This window comes from Mustela lutreola, chromosome 15 (assembly GCF_030435805.1).
Source record: "Mustela lutreola isolate mMusLut2 chromosome 15, mMusLut2.pri, whole genome shotgun sequence".
Lineage (NCBI taxonomy): Eukaryota > Metazoa > Chordata > Mammalia > Carnivora > Mustelidae > Mustela > Mustela lutreola.
In genome coordinates this window covers 1,878,845-1,894,785 of record NC_081304.1, presented here as the reverse complement: position 1 = coordinate 1,894,785, position 15,941 = coordinate 1,878,845, and the positions used below count along the sequence as shown (strand labels likewise).

At 58.9% G+C, this 15,941-nt stretch overlaps 1 protein-coding gene across 2 annotated transcripts in view; it reads left to right on the top strand.

Annotated features, from left to right (window-relative positions):
- Window positions 1-15,941, top strand: part of RPTOR (regulatory associated protein of MTOR complex 1) — a 308,508-nt gene that overhangs the window by 110,812 nt on the left and 181,755 nt on the right. For both annotated transcript variants that reach the window (XM_059148815.1, XM_059148816.1), the window contains one exon: window positions 14,319-14,477. In XM_059148815.1, the coding sequence (XP_059004798.1) occupies window positions 14,319-14,477 (159 nt within the window). The remainder of the gene's footprint in view (window positions 1-14,318; window positions 14,478-15,941) is intronic.

Here is a 15,941-nt window from a genome sequence, read left to right as displayed (position 1 = left end):
TGCGAGGGCCCGGCCTCCTCATGGGTCCTCCTGGTGTCATCTCACGGCTTCCGGGGCCTCCAGCTTCTACGCCGTTCGCTCCGATTCTGTACTCTCACCCCCCAGCGTGGCAGCCGTGTCCTCCCTGGGGCCCGAGCCTGGAGCTCAGGCGTGAGGGCTCAATGCCTAAAGGCCCGCTTGCGTGGACCAGGAGTCAGGGTCAAGGTTACCACTTCTGTTCTTCATGACACTTTTCGTCCTAAACGTTGGCTATTTGAAAGTTTTGATTTTATGGAAGATTACCGATGTTTTAGGATTTTACTGCCGTATCACTAGTCACCAGTCCTTGTCCATTTATGGATGTTTGACGTTAACTGGCCACTGAAGGTGGGGGAGTCTGTGTGTCCACATGGCAAGAGGCGTGCAAGGGTGGGCACTCTGGAGGATGGCGTGTGCAGGCATGCGGGGCTGGTGCCCAGGAGGAGAGGGCGGGGTGCCAGTCTTGGGGCAGAGCGCTTACGGGGGCTGAGGGCTGGGAGCGGGACATGGATTGCCGGGGATTGTTTCTGGCGACAGGTTCTCGGAGCGATACTCGGAACTGCTTGCACGGTGGGCGCCTCGTGCCCGGGACTGTCCTCAGCACGTTTTTGTGTGAAGTCATTCAGTCTGTACAAAACCGTGCGGTGGGCGCTCGCTCCGGTCCCTCCGTTTCACAGAGGAAGGCGTGGGGGACGTGGGAACGGGATGTGCCAGGGTCACAAAGCGGGGGTGCCCTGCGCTCTGTCTGCCCCCGAGTGCCGTGCCTTCTCTGTAGTTGAGCAGTCCAGGGTTATTGTGAAGTCTGAAGGCGAATGGTTCAGGACGGGCTATGTCGACAGTTTGGTATTGTCAGGATCCTGGATGACTGCTTCTTGACTCTGCTCTCATGATGGCAAGATAGCTGCTGCGGGTCCCTGCATCACATCCTTAGAGCTGTGTCCAGAGGGAGAAAGGAGGAGAGAGAGCCATTGTCTTTTTACAAAGAGAGCACTGTCCTACCGTCTGCTGGCTTCCTGAGTCTGGCTGGTCAGCCTTGCCACTGGGAGATGCTCCACCTCTCCAGCGGGACCAGGTGAGCTCTGCGGGAGGGACAGCAGGCGAGGGAGGCCTGTTTTTAGTTAGATTTGCTGCCTCTGTGTCCGAGGCTGGATGTATCTCCCGGGCTGTGACAAGAACGGACTGCAGCCTGTCGAGGGGCCGGGCCCTCTAGTGCCCAGTGCAGACGTCCAGCCTCTGCCCCTTGGCTGGAGCCCCACTGAGTGAGCGGCTGCCTCAGTGACATAGTGGCCCCTTGAGGGCTGGGGTTGGCCCTGGGGTGGCCTCTTAAATAAAACGGCAGCCAGCCTGTCGCAGTTCCTGGGGACTGTGAGATAATGAAGTATTAGAAAGGCGCCCTTTTTTTTTTTTTTTTTAAAGATTTTATTTATTTATTTGGCAGAGATCACAAGTAGGCAGAGAGGCAGGCAGAGAGAGGGGGAAGCAGGCTCCCCGCTGAGCAGAGAGCCCGATGCGGGGCTCGATCCCAGGACCCTGAGATCATGACCTGAGCCGAAGGCAGCGGCTTCACCCACGGAGCCCCCCAGGCGCCTCAGAAGGGGCCTTTTTTATTCAGGTCAGACTTTGCCTAGAATTGTTACTGCAAACATTTCTGAAGTTTTATCAGATTATTTCGTATTTTGGAGTTTTGCTTTTAAAGATTTTATTTATTTATTTATTCATTTATTGGGGATAGAATGAGAGTGAGAACACAAGAGAGGAGACGGCAGAGGGAGAAGCAGCCCCCCCCCCCCCCCCCGCTGAGCAGGGAGCCCGACGTAGGACTCGATCCCTTGACTCCAGGATCATGACCTGATCCGAAGGTACTGCTTAACCAGCTGAGCCCCCCAGGCGCCCCACATATTTTGGAGTCTTTTTGTGCGAGCAGGAGTCCATCTTGGGGCTGGTCGACACTGTGGTGGCTCCCAGACAGCAAAGGCTGGTGAGCAGATGAACCTGTGGACGTCTTTGTTCCCCACGGCAGTGTCCCTCTTGGAGACGTTGCACGCATCTCTCAGTCTGCTCAATAAATCATTTATTTACTCACAGGAACCGTGGATCGGGCTGGTGGGAAGAGCTCTCCCTGGGGCGGGAGCAGAGGGCCCTGTGCCCCTCCTGCCCCCTTCCCTGAGGCAGAGCTGGTGTCTCTGGCCCCTCAGGACCCAGAGGCCTCCTTGGCCCAAATCTGGCCTCTGGCTCAGGATTGGTGCTGCTTTCCTCATGCAGTCAGAGAAGGCAGCGTGGTCAGGGTGCTTTGTAAGCCACAAAGTCTCCCTTATCCGGGGAGCTGGCCGCACAGGAAGGCTTTTGTCAGTTTAGCTTGGGAATGGGAGAGAGCAGTGACTCACAGTGAAAAAGCGATACACTTAACTGGAGGGGCACCGGGGGGGCTCAGAGGATTGGACCTCTGCCTTTGGCTCAGGCCACGGTCTCAGGGTCCTGGGATCGAGCCCCGCATCGGGCTCTCTGCTCAGTGGGGAGCCTGCTTCCTCCTCTCTCTGCCTGCCTCTCTGTCTACTTGTGATCTCTGTCAAATAAATAAATAAAATTTTTAAACAAACAAACAAACAAAAACACTTAACTGGAGAGAAGTTCCCAGGTTAAGAGTAAGTCGAATATATCTTATGTTATTATTATACCTTCCTCTTGTGTAGCAAACGTGAGGTTTTTCTGAGGCATATCGATATGGTTTACATTCATGAAACACGTTATTTCCAAATGTGTTACTCTTTCAGATTCTTGCTATGTGTATCTTACCTGTGCTTAAAAACACATTTCAGATTTTCCCTGTCTAGACCCCTTCTTAAAGTGTCTGGCCAAGCCTGGGACAAATGCGCCATATATGCACATTTTAGTCAAAAATGGCCGATTTTGACTTTCCCATTAAGTTTTATGTAAGTGATTCTAAGGGAGTTCGTTTTGATCATGGAAACATTTTGAAGTGCTGTTTGCCTCTTTGTTTTTGTCTTTATTTGTTTCCGTGTGCTTTTAAACTTACGTGATGGAAAATTCCCGCCTCTAGCCATCGTCTGTCTTTGACAGTTGCCACCCTGCTCCCCGTCTTCGGTGCCGCCACCCACTCCCCCCTCCACGCCCCGGCTTGTCTCGCAGCCAGTCCCGACACCCTGTAGATCCATCTGTAAGTCTTCCAGTGCATCCCGAACGGCGACCGTTACTTTGAAAGACACACACGTGCAGCGTTCGTTCATTTGAATCAGGACTTGAGTGAGGCGAGTTCTCTGTGGTTGGTTGATCCGTTGGTCCCTAGACTCTTCTGAAAGTCCGTCACCAGCTCCTGTCCTGCTCCACGTTCTGTCTCCCCGCGATTTCCTGGTTGTGGAAACCAGGCGGCGGGCGAGCTGCTGTAGGGTCCCTGCCGTCTGGGGCCTGCGCATCGCCCCTCACCTGCTCTGGGCCACACTCACCGGCCCTTGACTCTCCTCTATGCCACGGGAACCCTAGAGGCCTTGCCAGATTCGGTCAAGTTGGAGGGGTCCCGGGGGCACGGTGTCTCCTGGGGGCTCCCCCGCTAGCATGTGTGTCGTGGCTGCCATGTCCTTTCACGGACGTGCGCTGCTGTGGGTGCTCGTCGCCTGGGGCCGTCCGTCAGCGACTGCAGAATGATCCTGTCATTCCCCCGTGCGCCTGGTGCATTGCCTGGGGTATCGGTGAAGAAAAGCCGCTTCTCACCAGTCACTCGGCATCTCGCAGTGTTGCTCATCTAGGAAAGCCAATGTCAATACTTATGTCCTTTTATTTAGCAGATTTCAAAATCGTGAATCGCCCCCAGAGGTAGGCGGTCTGGGGTGTTAAGCGCAGTAGAAGCTTAACCGTTGTATCTGTTCACCATTGGTGCGTACACGGTTTCGTCTTGGGCCAGTGGGGCCTCTTGAATGTGGCCCCCGAGTCTTTTCGAGACCGTTCTAGCCATCTTCCCCGTCGGGTATGTCCGCTTCCTGTTCTAGGCCTGCAGTCACCCGGTCCCTGAGGAGTCCTGGCTTCCTTTGGTGGGGGTGGTATTTAGAGCTTAATCGGCCCCTGGGCTGCTCACACTCAGACCGTCCCCCACCGCCGATCTTCGGTTTTTAAAGATAGAACTTGTCATGAGCTCCTACTGCGTCAGGTTCAGGGCTACAAGGTTTTACCTAACCCCATGGGTCCTACAGCCGTATCTGCTTGCTCCCACACGGAACGTTGGGATTTTTCACGGGCATCCACGTGATCAGTGATGTCTTGTCCCCCACACCACATGCAGCACTTGCAGGAAGCAGAACCAGCATTACCCGCAGTGTTTTTCCCGGAAACTGTTCGCAGCGTGGCTGCGGCTCCTTCTGCCGCCGGGCGTGGCAGGGGAGTCCGGTCGTTCACTTTAACCGCCCTTGGAGGGTTTCCTCTCAGTCTGCAATACAGCCAGCAATAAATGCCAGCGAAGGTGCCCAACACTCCACAACCGTCCTCACAGCATGGCAGAGTTCGTTTGTTTCATTTGACTCACGGTTTTTAAGGACTGCTTTCTAAAATGCTAATTTTGCTTGGCAGGTAAAATATTTAGTGGCTCCCAACTCACATGCACAAGACAAGGCGCAGGCCAAGGAGTCCATCCCTGTCGCTGGCTTTCTTTCTTTAAAGTCGGCTCCACGCTCAGCACGCAGCCCGGGGTGGGGCTTGAACTCAGGATCGCGCCATCAGGACCCGAGCTGAGATGAAGAGTCGGACCCCGTCCTGTGCCCTTCCTCCTGTGTCTGGCTTCCTTCTGTGGCAGGCCCGTTAACACTTCCCAGCGCACACATATGTAAAGGTGTCTCTTTACACACACACGTGTTTGCTTCTTTCTTGCGTAAATGGGAGTGTTGTGTACACAGTTTTCTCCGTCTTGCTATTTTCACCTTATTCGATTAGAACCGGTGTGTCCTCCCTAGAATTAGGGCTTCAGTTTTCCCTTGAAAGCGGGTTTCCCAAACGGGCACTGTTGACCTTTTGGGCCAGATGTGTTGTCCTTGTGGCAACAGTGACCCCTCCCCTGCCATGCTGTGAGGACGGTTGTGGGGTGTTGGGCACCTTCGCTGGCATTTATCCATCAGGTGCCAGGAGCCCCCTCCCTGCCTTCCGTCCACCGAGGCTGTGTCCGGACCTCACCAGACTCCCCGGGGGCAGAAGGCTCCCTGCTGAAAGGGGCATGTCCTGGGGCCTCTGCAGGGACTGCGTGGGCCCCTTTGTTGCAGAAGTGGACTCAGACCCTATCCAGAAGTTCTGGCTTCTGCGTTTGGATTTGGACCCCTGAACCAGCTCTCGTGGGTCTCTAGCGTCTCTAGTGTGTTAAGGAAGGAAGGGCTGTTACTGAGTAACACAAAGCAGAGAGAGGCGAGGGTCTGGTAAGATTCATGCGAAACTGCTCTTCCGGGGAAGATGCGTGTTGAAACCTGAGATGTGACTGAGAAAACCGCCTTGAGCAGCGGTTCACAGACGCAGCCTGTGAAGGGCCTCGTGGCTCCCTGCCACACGTGCATGCTGCGGGTCCCCTGCTGTCCCCACCGTCCAGCTGGACAGCTGGGTGGCTGTGGGAAGGAGCCAGGACCAGCCTTGGCCAGGATGCCAAGGGCCAGTGAAGCCGTCCCAAGTACCGTCCTCGAAACCATGGGTGGGGCGGATGAGCTCAAGGCTGGAGGGCGGTGGCCGACGCCTCGGGGATGGCACCGCGGGGACCAGCTGCGGAGGCCACAGCTCACCTGCACACGTCACGCCCAGACTTCCGAAGCCCCACTTGGAAATCAGATTAGGGCTGACAGGATCATTGTGAACAACACGCACCTAATGGGAATGAGAGATTTCCTGGAAAAGTAAATCAATGGGATCGGCAAGCTTCTGTGACAGCCGGAGATCTGGGTTTCCAGCCGCAGCCAGAGGACGGTAGGCTCAGCAAGTCTGGCCCTCCGCCGGCTGCCGCTGTGCCTGGGGGCAGCCCTCTCCGGGGCTTTGCTCTGAGTGGACTCGGGGGGGGGGGGTGTCAAAGCATCAGGCAGCCATCACTCTATGCCCAATCACTTTGGTGGCTGTTTCTCGGGATGAATCGGAGCGAGGTTCAAGATGGTGGGCGAGCCCAGGGGTGCGGCCCCAGCTGACCGCGCTGCTGGCCTGGTCTGGCAGCCATTTAACACTGTTTCCTCCTCAGTGTGAGGGTCTCAGTGCTCCGACTGTGTTTATTTCCTTACGCATTTTGTTACTGTTAGGCCTACGGTGGCGCCGAGGGCTGTTTTCAGCAGCTCTCTGCCGGCTGCGGCAGTGGCACAGACAGGCTGCAGACCTGGTGTGCCCGAGTCCCTGTGTCCCCGGATGCCCTAGTCCTGGGGCCCCGGGGCCCAGTGTCCCCTGCGCCTGCCGGGCAGCTCTGTAACTAGCAGTTACAGACCCTGCTGGGAGGTGGTCTGACATTAATGGCAGGAGGGAGCGGTGTTTTCAGTGCTAACGTGCTATTTGGAAATGGACAAAAATCAGTAGCAGAGGGAGATTTTGGCTGCTTTGTTCCCGTAGCTCCGTGAGAGCTGGGCTGTGTGCGGTGCTTGGCTCTGCTGCCCAGTCAGGGCGTACTCTCCGCTCTGCCGAGTTTCCACCCTTCGTGAGATGGGGGGGCAGGGTTCCCTGGTGGGGCCCAGCGGCCATGTTCAGCCATACAGGATCATCACTTTGGGGTGGCCAGACCTCGCCTCTGCCTCCTTGTTCCCTGCCTGTCCCCGTTTGCGCCTGTGTGAGCGAGCTCACCGGTCGTGTCCGCGTCTCCACTGACGGGCTCAGGGCACTGAGTGGTAAAACCGCGGAGTCTGGCTCAGAAGTGGGCCCTGCCCACACACCGTGTGCGGCCCGTGGTAGTCACTGACCCCCTGCGTCTCAGCTGCCGGCTGTAGAACGGGGACGTTCCGGCCGTCTGCTCGGTGGTGCTCGTGCAGGCACGGGGGGTGGAGCGAGGGCTCAGGATGTGGCCGGCGCATCCTCTGTGCGGCGCGTGCCGCCCTCTGCCCTCCCCTTCTTGCCCGTGTTTCCCATGTCCTTCGCCGCGCGTTTGCTCAGGTTGTCCTCAGGCTCTGAGGCACACAGGGTCGAACGGGGTTCGCTGTTTTAGGAGGAGGGAGCTGAGGTTTGCTTTGATTCCCACACTTTCCCAGGGTGTGGCTGACAACTCGCCAGTCTGGGGCTGAGTCTCAAGCCTGGGGACCCTAACTGTAGTGGGGGGAGGGACTTACCAGTGGGGACAGCAGACCCTCCCCTCTGCAGCTCCCGCCCAGCACCGAGCCGCAAGGCCTGGGAGCTCAACAGGGACTGTGCCCAAGCGGGGAGGAGACCCTGGCAGAGCTGCCACCTGGGTGCGGAGGGAGGGGGAGGGGGGAGACCCCCCGGAGGGGCCTCACTGAGACCGGACTTGCCGCCAGCCTGCCGGGCGCATCACTGTCTGGGACAGACACCTGTCTTAGCCAGTCAGAGCCTTGTCGGAGACGCCACTGCCCTGGGCAGATCTTGGTGGGGCGTGTGGGGTGGAAAACCCGGAAATATTTGTGTTAGCAGCTACGCCAGCTGACGTCAGCGACGCTGGGCCAGGGCCTGCTGGAGCGCCGACTGAGCTCTGTGAACCAAGAAGAGGGGTCTTTGAAGGACCAGAATATGGCTTGGAGATAATTTACTACTCAGGTGTAGAGGGGAGCCCTGGCCCATCGAAGCAAGCAAGCATGTAGTGCAGTCAGAGCTGTCTGCGGGGGGAGCATGGCGAGGCGCGCGGGTGAGCCCCACTGTTCACTGGAGCGCTGCCCCACGCAGGTGGGTGGCCTTCCGGAGCCAGACCCTCCTGAGGGGTCACTGTAAAGGAACATTATATTTCTGTTAGCTGAAATTCCAGAGTAACAGGAAAAGGTCCTGGAAGAGCTGGAAAGTGATGGGTGACGTCGGTGTGTCTGGACTTCTTCTAAGTTTACCGTTTCTGCTTCTGAGAAACAAGTGACCTCCGTTGGGCCCATACAGGAGACCAGGATTCAGTTCACCCGGGCGTACCTTGCCAATGAGAAGGGCAGGGCATGGCGGCTGCCCTCGTGGCCGGGTGTGGCTCAGGACGACTCTGGTTTCCACCCTGCCACGGGCTCTGGCTGCCTTATTTTGTTTGGTTTTCATGAGATGGTTTTAGTCAGTCTCAGATTAGTCTTTCGGTGACGAGTTTGCAGAGGATACTGGTCACATTCTGTGTCCGTGTGGGTGCCCAGAGCCAGTGCCGCATCCGCCATTGGCTTGAGCCCCAGGAGCGAGGCCTTGGGGTGGTGCAGCTCCTCGGGGACGGTTATTGGCTGAGACACGGTTGCTTGCCGCCTGTTTAGGCTGCAGGGACCCAGTGTTCTGGCGGGACTCCGAAGATAAGTGGTAGCTTTTGTTGTTGTTTTTTCTTTAAATGAAAGGATTTGGGGGGAACGCAATGTTATAATAATGTCAGCAAAAATTATGCAGATAGCATCTCACCGTGAGACAGTGGGAACAGTGACAGAGAGAAGGAAATATGCAGACGGATGGGGACATTGAATCTGGGCTGTGCAGCAGCCTTCCTGCCGGCAGACTAGCCCTGGGCTGGGCCCTGCTGGGTTATGCGGGGATAGTGGAGCTCTGTGGCGGTCAGTCTCAGGGAAACGATAGGTTAATAAAGTCAGTGTTGTTCAGACACGCCCGGGAATTCAGGCCCCACACTTTTCCCGTGTGACTTCTGTGCAACCAGAGGTCAGGACTCGGGGAACTTCAGAGCGTCTGTCCTCACCAGCATGTTGTCTGGAAGGCGAGGCTGGTCCGTATGGAAGGATCCCGATCCTGTGTCATTCCCGCAGAGAAGTCGAGAAGCAGCCCCTGGGGGCCAGCAGGGCTGCGGGGAGCTGCGGCAGGAGGTGGGCGTTTGTGCAGGCTTGGGCAGGGAGACGGGGCTGTCCAGGGAGGGCAGCGTGTGGGCAGAGGTCCCAAGTCATGAAGGGCACGGCCTCACCAGACCTGCAGACAGCCCGCCGGGATGCGTGGGGGAGGGGCTGTGTGCCGTGCCCAGGCATGGCTGTGCTCCTGGGGGCAGTGGACGTCCCCACCAAGGATTTGCTCTTAGAAGGCAAATGGCCTGATTGTGTGCTTGGAAAAGAAGCTCTGCCAGCCTGGACAGACTTGGAGAGTGGCTAGTCTGGGGTCCCGAGGACCCTTGGGGGCTTTTGACCCCGGATACAGGAAGAGATGGGACAGCCGTGTGTGAGTGCCCGGCCACAGGCCCGGAGACCCCTGGCAAATGCCCGAGAGACGGGGAGCAGAAGGACAGTGGGCTTGAGGTGTGTGGCCTGGGTGATTCAAAAAAGCGTGGATGCTGGGGATGAGGTAGGGAGCCCAGAGGGGTTGGCCAGGGTGGGCCAAGAGAAGGAATAGCATCGTCGGTTTGTGCTCAAAGACGCTGCCCAGGGTGAGTGTGTCGCGTGGGAGAGGGGAGGCCGAGTCACAGCCATGCCTGAGGCTTGAGGGAAGAGGCTGGACCTGGAAGAGAGGGGAGAGGCCACCGGCTCAGCAGTCGGAGGGAGGAGGCAGGAGAGGAGAGCCAGGAGAAGGCAGGACGGGGACCGGCCCTCCAGAGAGCGATGGGCCGCCTGGGTCATGGAGACCTGGTGGTGGCAGGAACCTCAGAGCGCTTGCCCGTGAAGACTTGGCGACCCTACAGGACAGTCTGGGAGCAACAGGGACATACCGGAATGGCTTGGAAAGGAGAGGTGCATGGCCTCATGCGTGTGGAGTGCCCTCAGCGTGCACACAGGCCTGCCCGTGCGGGGGGCCGTGCTGTTCTCACTCCGGCCCTCCGGCCGAGGGAGAGGAATGGGCTCCGCCAGTCAGCCACCCAGCCCTCCTTCTGTCCGGTCAGTATGTGACGTACGTTTGCTCCCTTCCCTTACTCTTTGTCCCTTAGTCTCTGTCCCTGGAAGACCCCTCGTAGTCCCAAACCAGGAGCCTGGCAGGGGCACTGCTGCTTCTCCATCCCCTTGTCTCCAGGGAGCTGTCCTGAGCGGGGGAATGTCTTTTCGTGACTTTTCATCCATTGCAAACCTTGGAAGACATATACATTTGCCGGTGACAAAGGGAATCTCGTTCCTCCGGTCTCTGCCTGCAGACAGCGCTCCTTGTTTCCTGCACCAGACAGACAGCTTGTCCCTTGGGAGGGTCACCTGTCTGCCGGGCAGTCCCACTCACAGGGAGGGGAGTGTCAGCTGCGTCTCACTGCACTCCCGGAGCTGGCTGCGTCTGCGGGCGCCCGCGTTTGCCCGGTCTGGAGCGGCAGAAGGTCATCGGTAGAAGAAGAGCTTGCACACTCCGTCCCCAGCAGAGCCGAATGCACGGTGCAGAAACTCCAGTCCTCCGGCTCCCAGCTCCTTTCGAAGAAGCCCACTGGGCTTTGCACTCTCGAGCAGGAAGTCTGAACGGGTCACCTTTGGTTCCTGCACAGTTACTTACTGAGTGCCAGCTACGTTTCAGGCACTGCATTTACCCAAGGTGGCCGTAGTGACCAGGGAAATCACATCCCGGCCTTTTCAGGACACTAGTCAGGGCAGGAGAAAGGGCCGCCAGATGGGCAGTGGGCAGATGGAGTCAGGGGCCCTCAGTGCTGTAGCTGGGGGGCCAGACGTGCTCTGGGAGCGTTTGGCATGGGGTACATGACGCAGGTTTCTGGGGCCGCCAGAAAGTGAGTTCTGGAGAAGTGACAGTTAACCTGATATTTGAAGAAGGAAGTGGAAATGTCCAGGCAGGACTTGGAACTGGGGTTAGAGGACGAATAGGAAGAGGGTCTGGCAGAGGGCGAGAAGGTGGGGGGAGCGTAGACTTGGAAGATACTTCCTTGTGGTTGGAGCATAGACTCCCAGAAGTTATAGAGACAAGGTTTGATCGGGACTCATGGGCCACTCTAAAGAACTTGCCGTGGGTCAGTGGGAAGCCATCAAAGGGTTTTCAGCAAGTGAGACCTACTGAGTGCTGAGGAGTGGGCTTGGAAAGAGCAAAATAGTACCGACGGGTTACTTGGGAAGTTTGAGTCATCTAAGGAATGGATGATGGTGGTGGTGGTGGTGGTGAGATTGGTGGTGAGGATGGTGGTGGCGAGGATGGTGGTGGTGGTCGTGGCGACGGTGCTGGCACCTACACTGGCCTGCCCTGCGTGGTGTTACTGGGAATGGAAAGGGCTTTTTGAGGGGTGGGGATGTAAAGTCCCTGAACTGCCAGGGTCCGGAGCTTTCCCTGCCGGGCTGCCATCTAGGACAGGCATCCCTCGAGCAGACCTGACCTTTCTCTCTGCCACGCATTTCCCCGGAAGTCCTTCCTTCCTACTTGGGAAAGGGCAGAGAGTGAAACATTTTCAAGTCCCCAGACCAGGGGCAAAAGTGGCCCAAATTCGAACATTACATTTGTTCCTCCTAGATGGTCCTGAGAAAATCTCGGGGGCATTTCCTTTCTCCGGTCTGAGCTGAGGTATCGTCGTCGCTGAGGGCGGACGGACGGGTGGAGATGAGGTCATGGGCGCGGCCGGACGAGGCGGCAGTGGTCTTCACTGGACACCCCAAGGAGACACAGGCCTCTTTGCTGTGGGGTCTGCCAGGAGAGAAGACCCCGGAGCACCGCCCCGACTCCCTGTGCCCTGGGTGCGCTGGCGGCATCCGGGGCGGCCTCGCCTGACCATGAGCGGCCACTGCACTGTCCAGGCCCTGCACTCTGTCCTCGCACGAGGAGGAGCCTGAGAAGAATAGAGCTGCCCCGGGGACACAGAAGCTGGCTGTGGCCGCCCTGCTCAGGCCTCCTTAGTGCAGAAGGTTGCTGGATGTCAGCGACGGGCCGGCGGCCATCACGAGGACAGGAGACACGGGCCACACGTTCCTTCATCCAGCCAGGGGCAGCCTTGGTCTCCCCCCGTTGCCTCCTGCACAGGATCCACACGTGCCTGAAGCACGTCGTGCGTCTGGACTTGGAGCCGGAATCCCGACCACCACAAGCCATGTTTGCGAGCCTGTGGTGTCTTTGCTTATGTCGCTCACACGGTCTTGGGTCCCGCAAGGGCCTCGGTGCTTCCTCTGCCGTTTGCGCCGCTGGGACCCAGGCGTTGTAGTTTCAAAACCAAACCGAACACGGTGTGGTGACATTTAATTTAGTGCTTCTCATTCCAAAGCCCTTAAAAATATTAATTAATTCCCATAAAACCCCAGGAGGCATATTATTCCTATCCGTAGCACCTTTCGTGCTACTCCGTAATGGTCCTTTTGGTGCAGTAGGTGGCAAAGTGAGGCTAAATCATTTTTCTGCAGCCCCACGGGAGAAGACCTTGGTGGAGGCCAGGTCAGCAGTAATGAATCTGGTTTTATGGCTGTCTCTGAGGAATGTCAACCCCGTGGCCTTGCATGTGATTTGGGGGAACCAGCACCCCCCTTCAGACTGATCTCTGGGGGAGGCGGACCGTCCTTCCCCGGAGCTGGGACTTCGCAAACCTCAGGTCATTTGCTGCAGGAAGGAGGCCAAGCTGAGGGGAGCCGGGAGCGAGCAGTGGGGCAGGGGGGCGCTTGGCATGTCCCCTTGAAACATGCCCAGCGACCTGGGGCCGTGACGTGAGCGCAGGCCCATGGAGCGGACGGCCTCCTGCTGCCGGCGGATGGCGTGGCCTGTGGGGATTTCAGGGCACCTTGCCTGGGAGCGGCTCCTGCCTGCCGTAGGTTGGGGTTCTGTATTGGAGGAGCAGCAAAGCCACTGGCAAAGGAGGCTCCGGTGCGTGGGGTTGAGTGTGGGGTCTTCCCCTCCAACCCACTCGCTGACTTCACGGCGTGCTTGTGCGGTGCGGTTTGGGGGGCCCGTGTCTGAGTCGTCTCAGCAAGGTGTGCCCTGTCGGCCCCGGAGCTGGAGTTCTCTGGTCAGCCACCTTCGCCTCGTCTCCTGGCGTCAACCGAAACTGAGCTGTTTGGGGGGTCAGGACTCCGTGCCCGGCTCGATCTCGCGCAGAGCACAGACCCGCGGTTTGTCGGGGAGGAGTCCGGAGTGCGAGCCTGCGTTGTTTTTGTCACTGTCTACTCTGTAGGATTCCAGAACACGCAAGTGTCCGCCACCCAGACCCGGCGATGCCCTTGGGCGCGCCTTCCCACGCCGTGCTGGGGGCCACGCACATCATTGAAGCGTCAGGTCGGATGCATCCTTTTCCTCTTCTTGTCACTGAGTGTTGTCGTTGGTCACTCGGCAGCTGTGTGCTGGCGACGGGGCGCGTTGTGAGGCCGTGGGAAGGATGCGGGCACAGAGCCAGCGCTGGGGCGCACCTGAGCCTGCCTCGGTGCTCGTGGTGTCTGTGGCCCCGCCGCGGTCACACGCGGACATGTAATGACGGCTGCATGTCAGGGAGAGAAAAGATGGTCCGTCCTGCCCGGGGGTCCGGGAGGGGTCACGCACCAGGGCCGGGGCCTCCACGACACGGGGTTGAGCCCCTGCTTTGACCCGGACCGTCTCCCCGCCAGTCGGCCCTTCGGAGCCCCCATGTGGGGACCCACAGCCTGCATCAGCGTCAGGTGAACGCACACTGCTGCGCCCATGGGTGGGGAGCTTGGCACCTCACATCCGTGTGAGCGTCCTCTCGGGCCTCCGGGGCGGCCCCCTTGTTTTATGGGCAGCGTTCTGGCCTGTTAGGGGGAGACGCGGGGAGGGAAGAGCCCACCCCCTCACCGCGTGTCGGTCACGTGCATGTGCTGTTGACGCGGAGTTGATTTCAGGTCCTGCTCATCCCGCGAATTCCTGCCGTTCGTCCGCGCGGGTGCGGCTGGAGCCGGCAGGGGCTCGGCAGGGCCAGCGTGGCCCGGAGGAGGGGCAGGCAGCTTCCCTCCTCTGGCCGGCGCTTTCTCTTGGCGCTGCTGTGCCGCGTCGGCCCGTGGCCTCCTGCACTTTACCGAAGTTTGCCTCTCCCCTTCCAGAGGATTTCCCTCCAGAGGCTTCGGTGTCTCCAAGAGACGCGGGTGCTGTCACAGTGGCTCGGTGTGGCCGCGCGGCCCTCACTCATCTCACGCGCTCGTCACGCGCCTCCCCGAGTGGCTTGCTAGCTGGACGAAGCCCCACAGCCCCTGAGGGAGGCGTCACCCCAGGCTTACAGGTGGAGCAGCTCGGGGTCACTTGTCCAGGGTCCCATAGCTGCTCAGCGCAAACTCAGGGTGGGGACGGGGCATGTACCCACGCATCCCTGACTCCACGGTGAGTTCTTTCATCTTCTCCCGCGACAGGCCCGGTACAAGCAGAGCCTCGACCCGACCGTGGACGAAGTGAAGAAGCTGTGCACGTCCTTACGCCGAAACGCCAAGGAGGAGCGGGTCCTCTTCCACTACAACGGCCACGGGGTGCCCAGGCCCACTGTGAACGGGGAGATCTGGGTCTTCAACAAGGTAGGAGCCCCTCAGAGGTCCGTGGGAGCCCCGCCCCTTTCTCCTGCCGCCCAGCTGCGTGTAGGTGTTGGTGGTCGGCTGCAGCTCCGCTGCTGGTCACTCCACATCCACGGACCCAGACGCAGCGAGGTCCGGCCGGGCTGCGTGGTGGGGAGTTGTGGGGTCAGCTCCATCTCAGCTGTCAGGGCTGGGACAGGCACGAGGCGCGTGGCCACGGAGCGGTCGTCTGGAGGCCGTGGCATGGTGCCCACGGTGCCCTCTTCCCGCAGCAGGCACGACCTGCTTGTGCGTCTGCCGTGTGCGTCACACGGTGACGAGGTTTCTCAGTTCGGTGAGTGTTCCTCTGAGAATCAGAGGTTTCCTTAGGGAAGAAAATGGTGCGGATTCCAAGGAGCTCACACCAGGCCACCTGCAGACATGGCCTCGGCTCCACGCTCCCCACGGCCAGGTGGGTGGCCTCCTGCGGCTCCTTAACCAACCATGGGGGGCGAATGTGAGGGGATGGCGACACCCTCCACCATTTTCCTGGCCGGGAGTGGCAAGTCCCCCCCGCCCCGGCCCATGGGGCCACGTGCTCTCCTTGCACACGGTGTGCAAGGCAGTATCTGGAGGCGTGCCGTGTTGGGCACCACAGGGCTTTGGAGCCCCTGTGCCCCTCCACAGCGCAGGCTCCCTCCTGCCCGCTGGGTTCACTGGCTCAGTGGATCTCGGATCTTCATTACCTTGCCTGCCTTTGAGCAGCCGCCCTTCCTGTGGCCATCCGGGCGCGTGGGGTCTGGGTGTCTGCGGGCTCTTGGGATGTGGATCCTTCGGAGCCTGCTCCCGCCCGGGTTATGCTCTGAGCATCTGTCCCTGCTGCTCCGGTGCCTGTGCCCCTCCCTCAGGCCTGCTGGGGGGACATCTCGGGACCTGTTCAGTGCCTTCTGTACAGGCAGACGTCTCCATGGTTCCCGTGGTTTTCCTAAACTGCCCACCTTCCTGCCCAGCACTGTGGTCAGGACTTGGTTTTTCTGCCCAGTGTGTGGGTAATGAGGGTCTCCCCAGGGGCCGTGCCACTGAGCGCCTTCTGACCACTGGTCGGCCGTGGAGCTTCCCCTTCTCGAAGTGCACACTCCTCTCCATTTTCCCCTTGGGTTAGTGTGTCATCTTCTTATTGATTTGGAAGAAATCTTCATATCCTGGACAGCGGCCCTTTATCATTTTTATGAATTGTGAGTGTCCTCTCTGAACGTACGGCTTGGTGTGTTGGTTTGCTTCTGCCTCTTAATAGCGTCCCCTCATAGTGGTTCTCTGTCGTCACGTGGTCATCGTGGTCCATCTCCCTTTATGGTGCGGACATTCCGTGTCCTCCTTGCGACGTCCTGCCTCGTGCCAGGGTCGCAGAAGTGCCCCTGATGCTCTTCCAGAAGGCTTGTATTCTTGTCCGTTGCATTTAGGTCCCTAATCTGCCTGAAACAGGTTTCG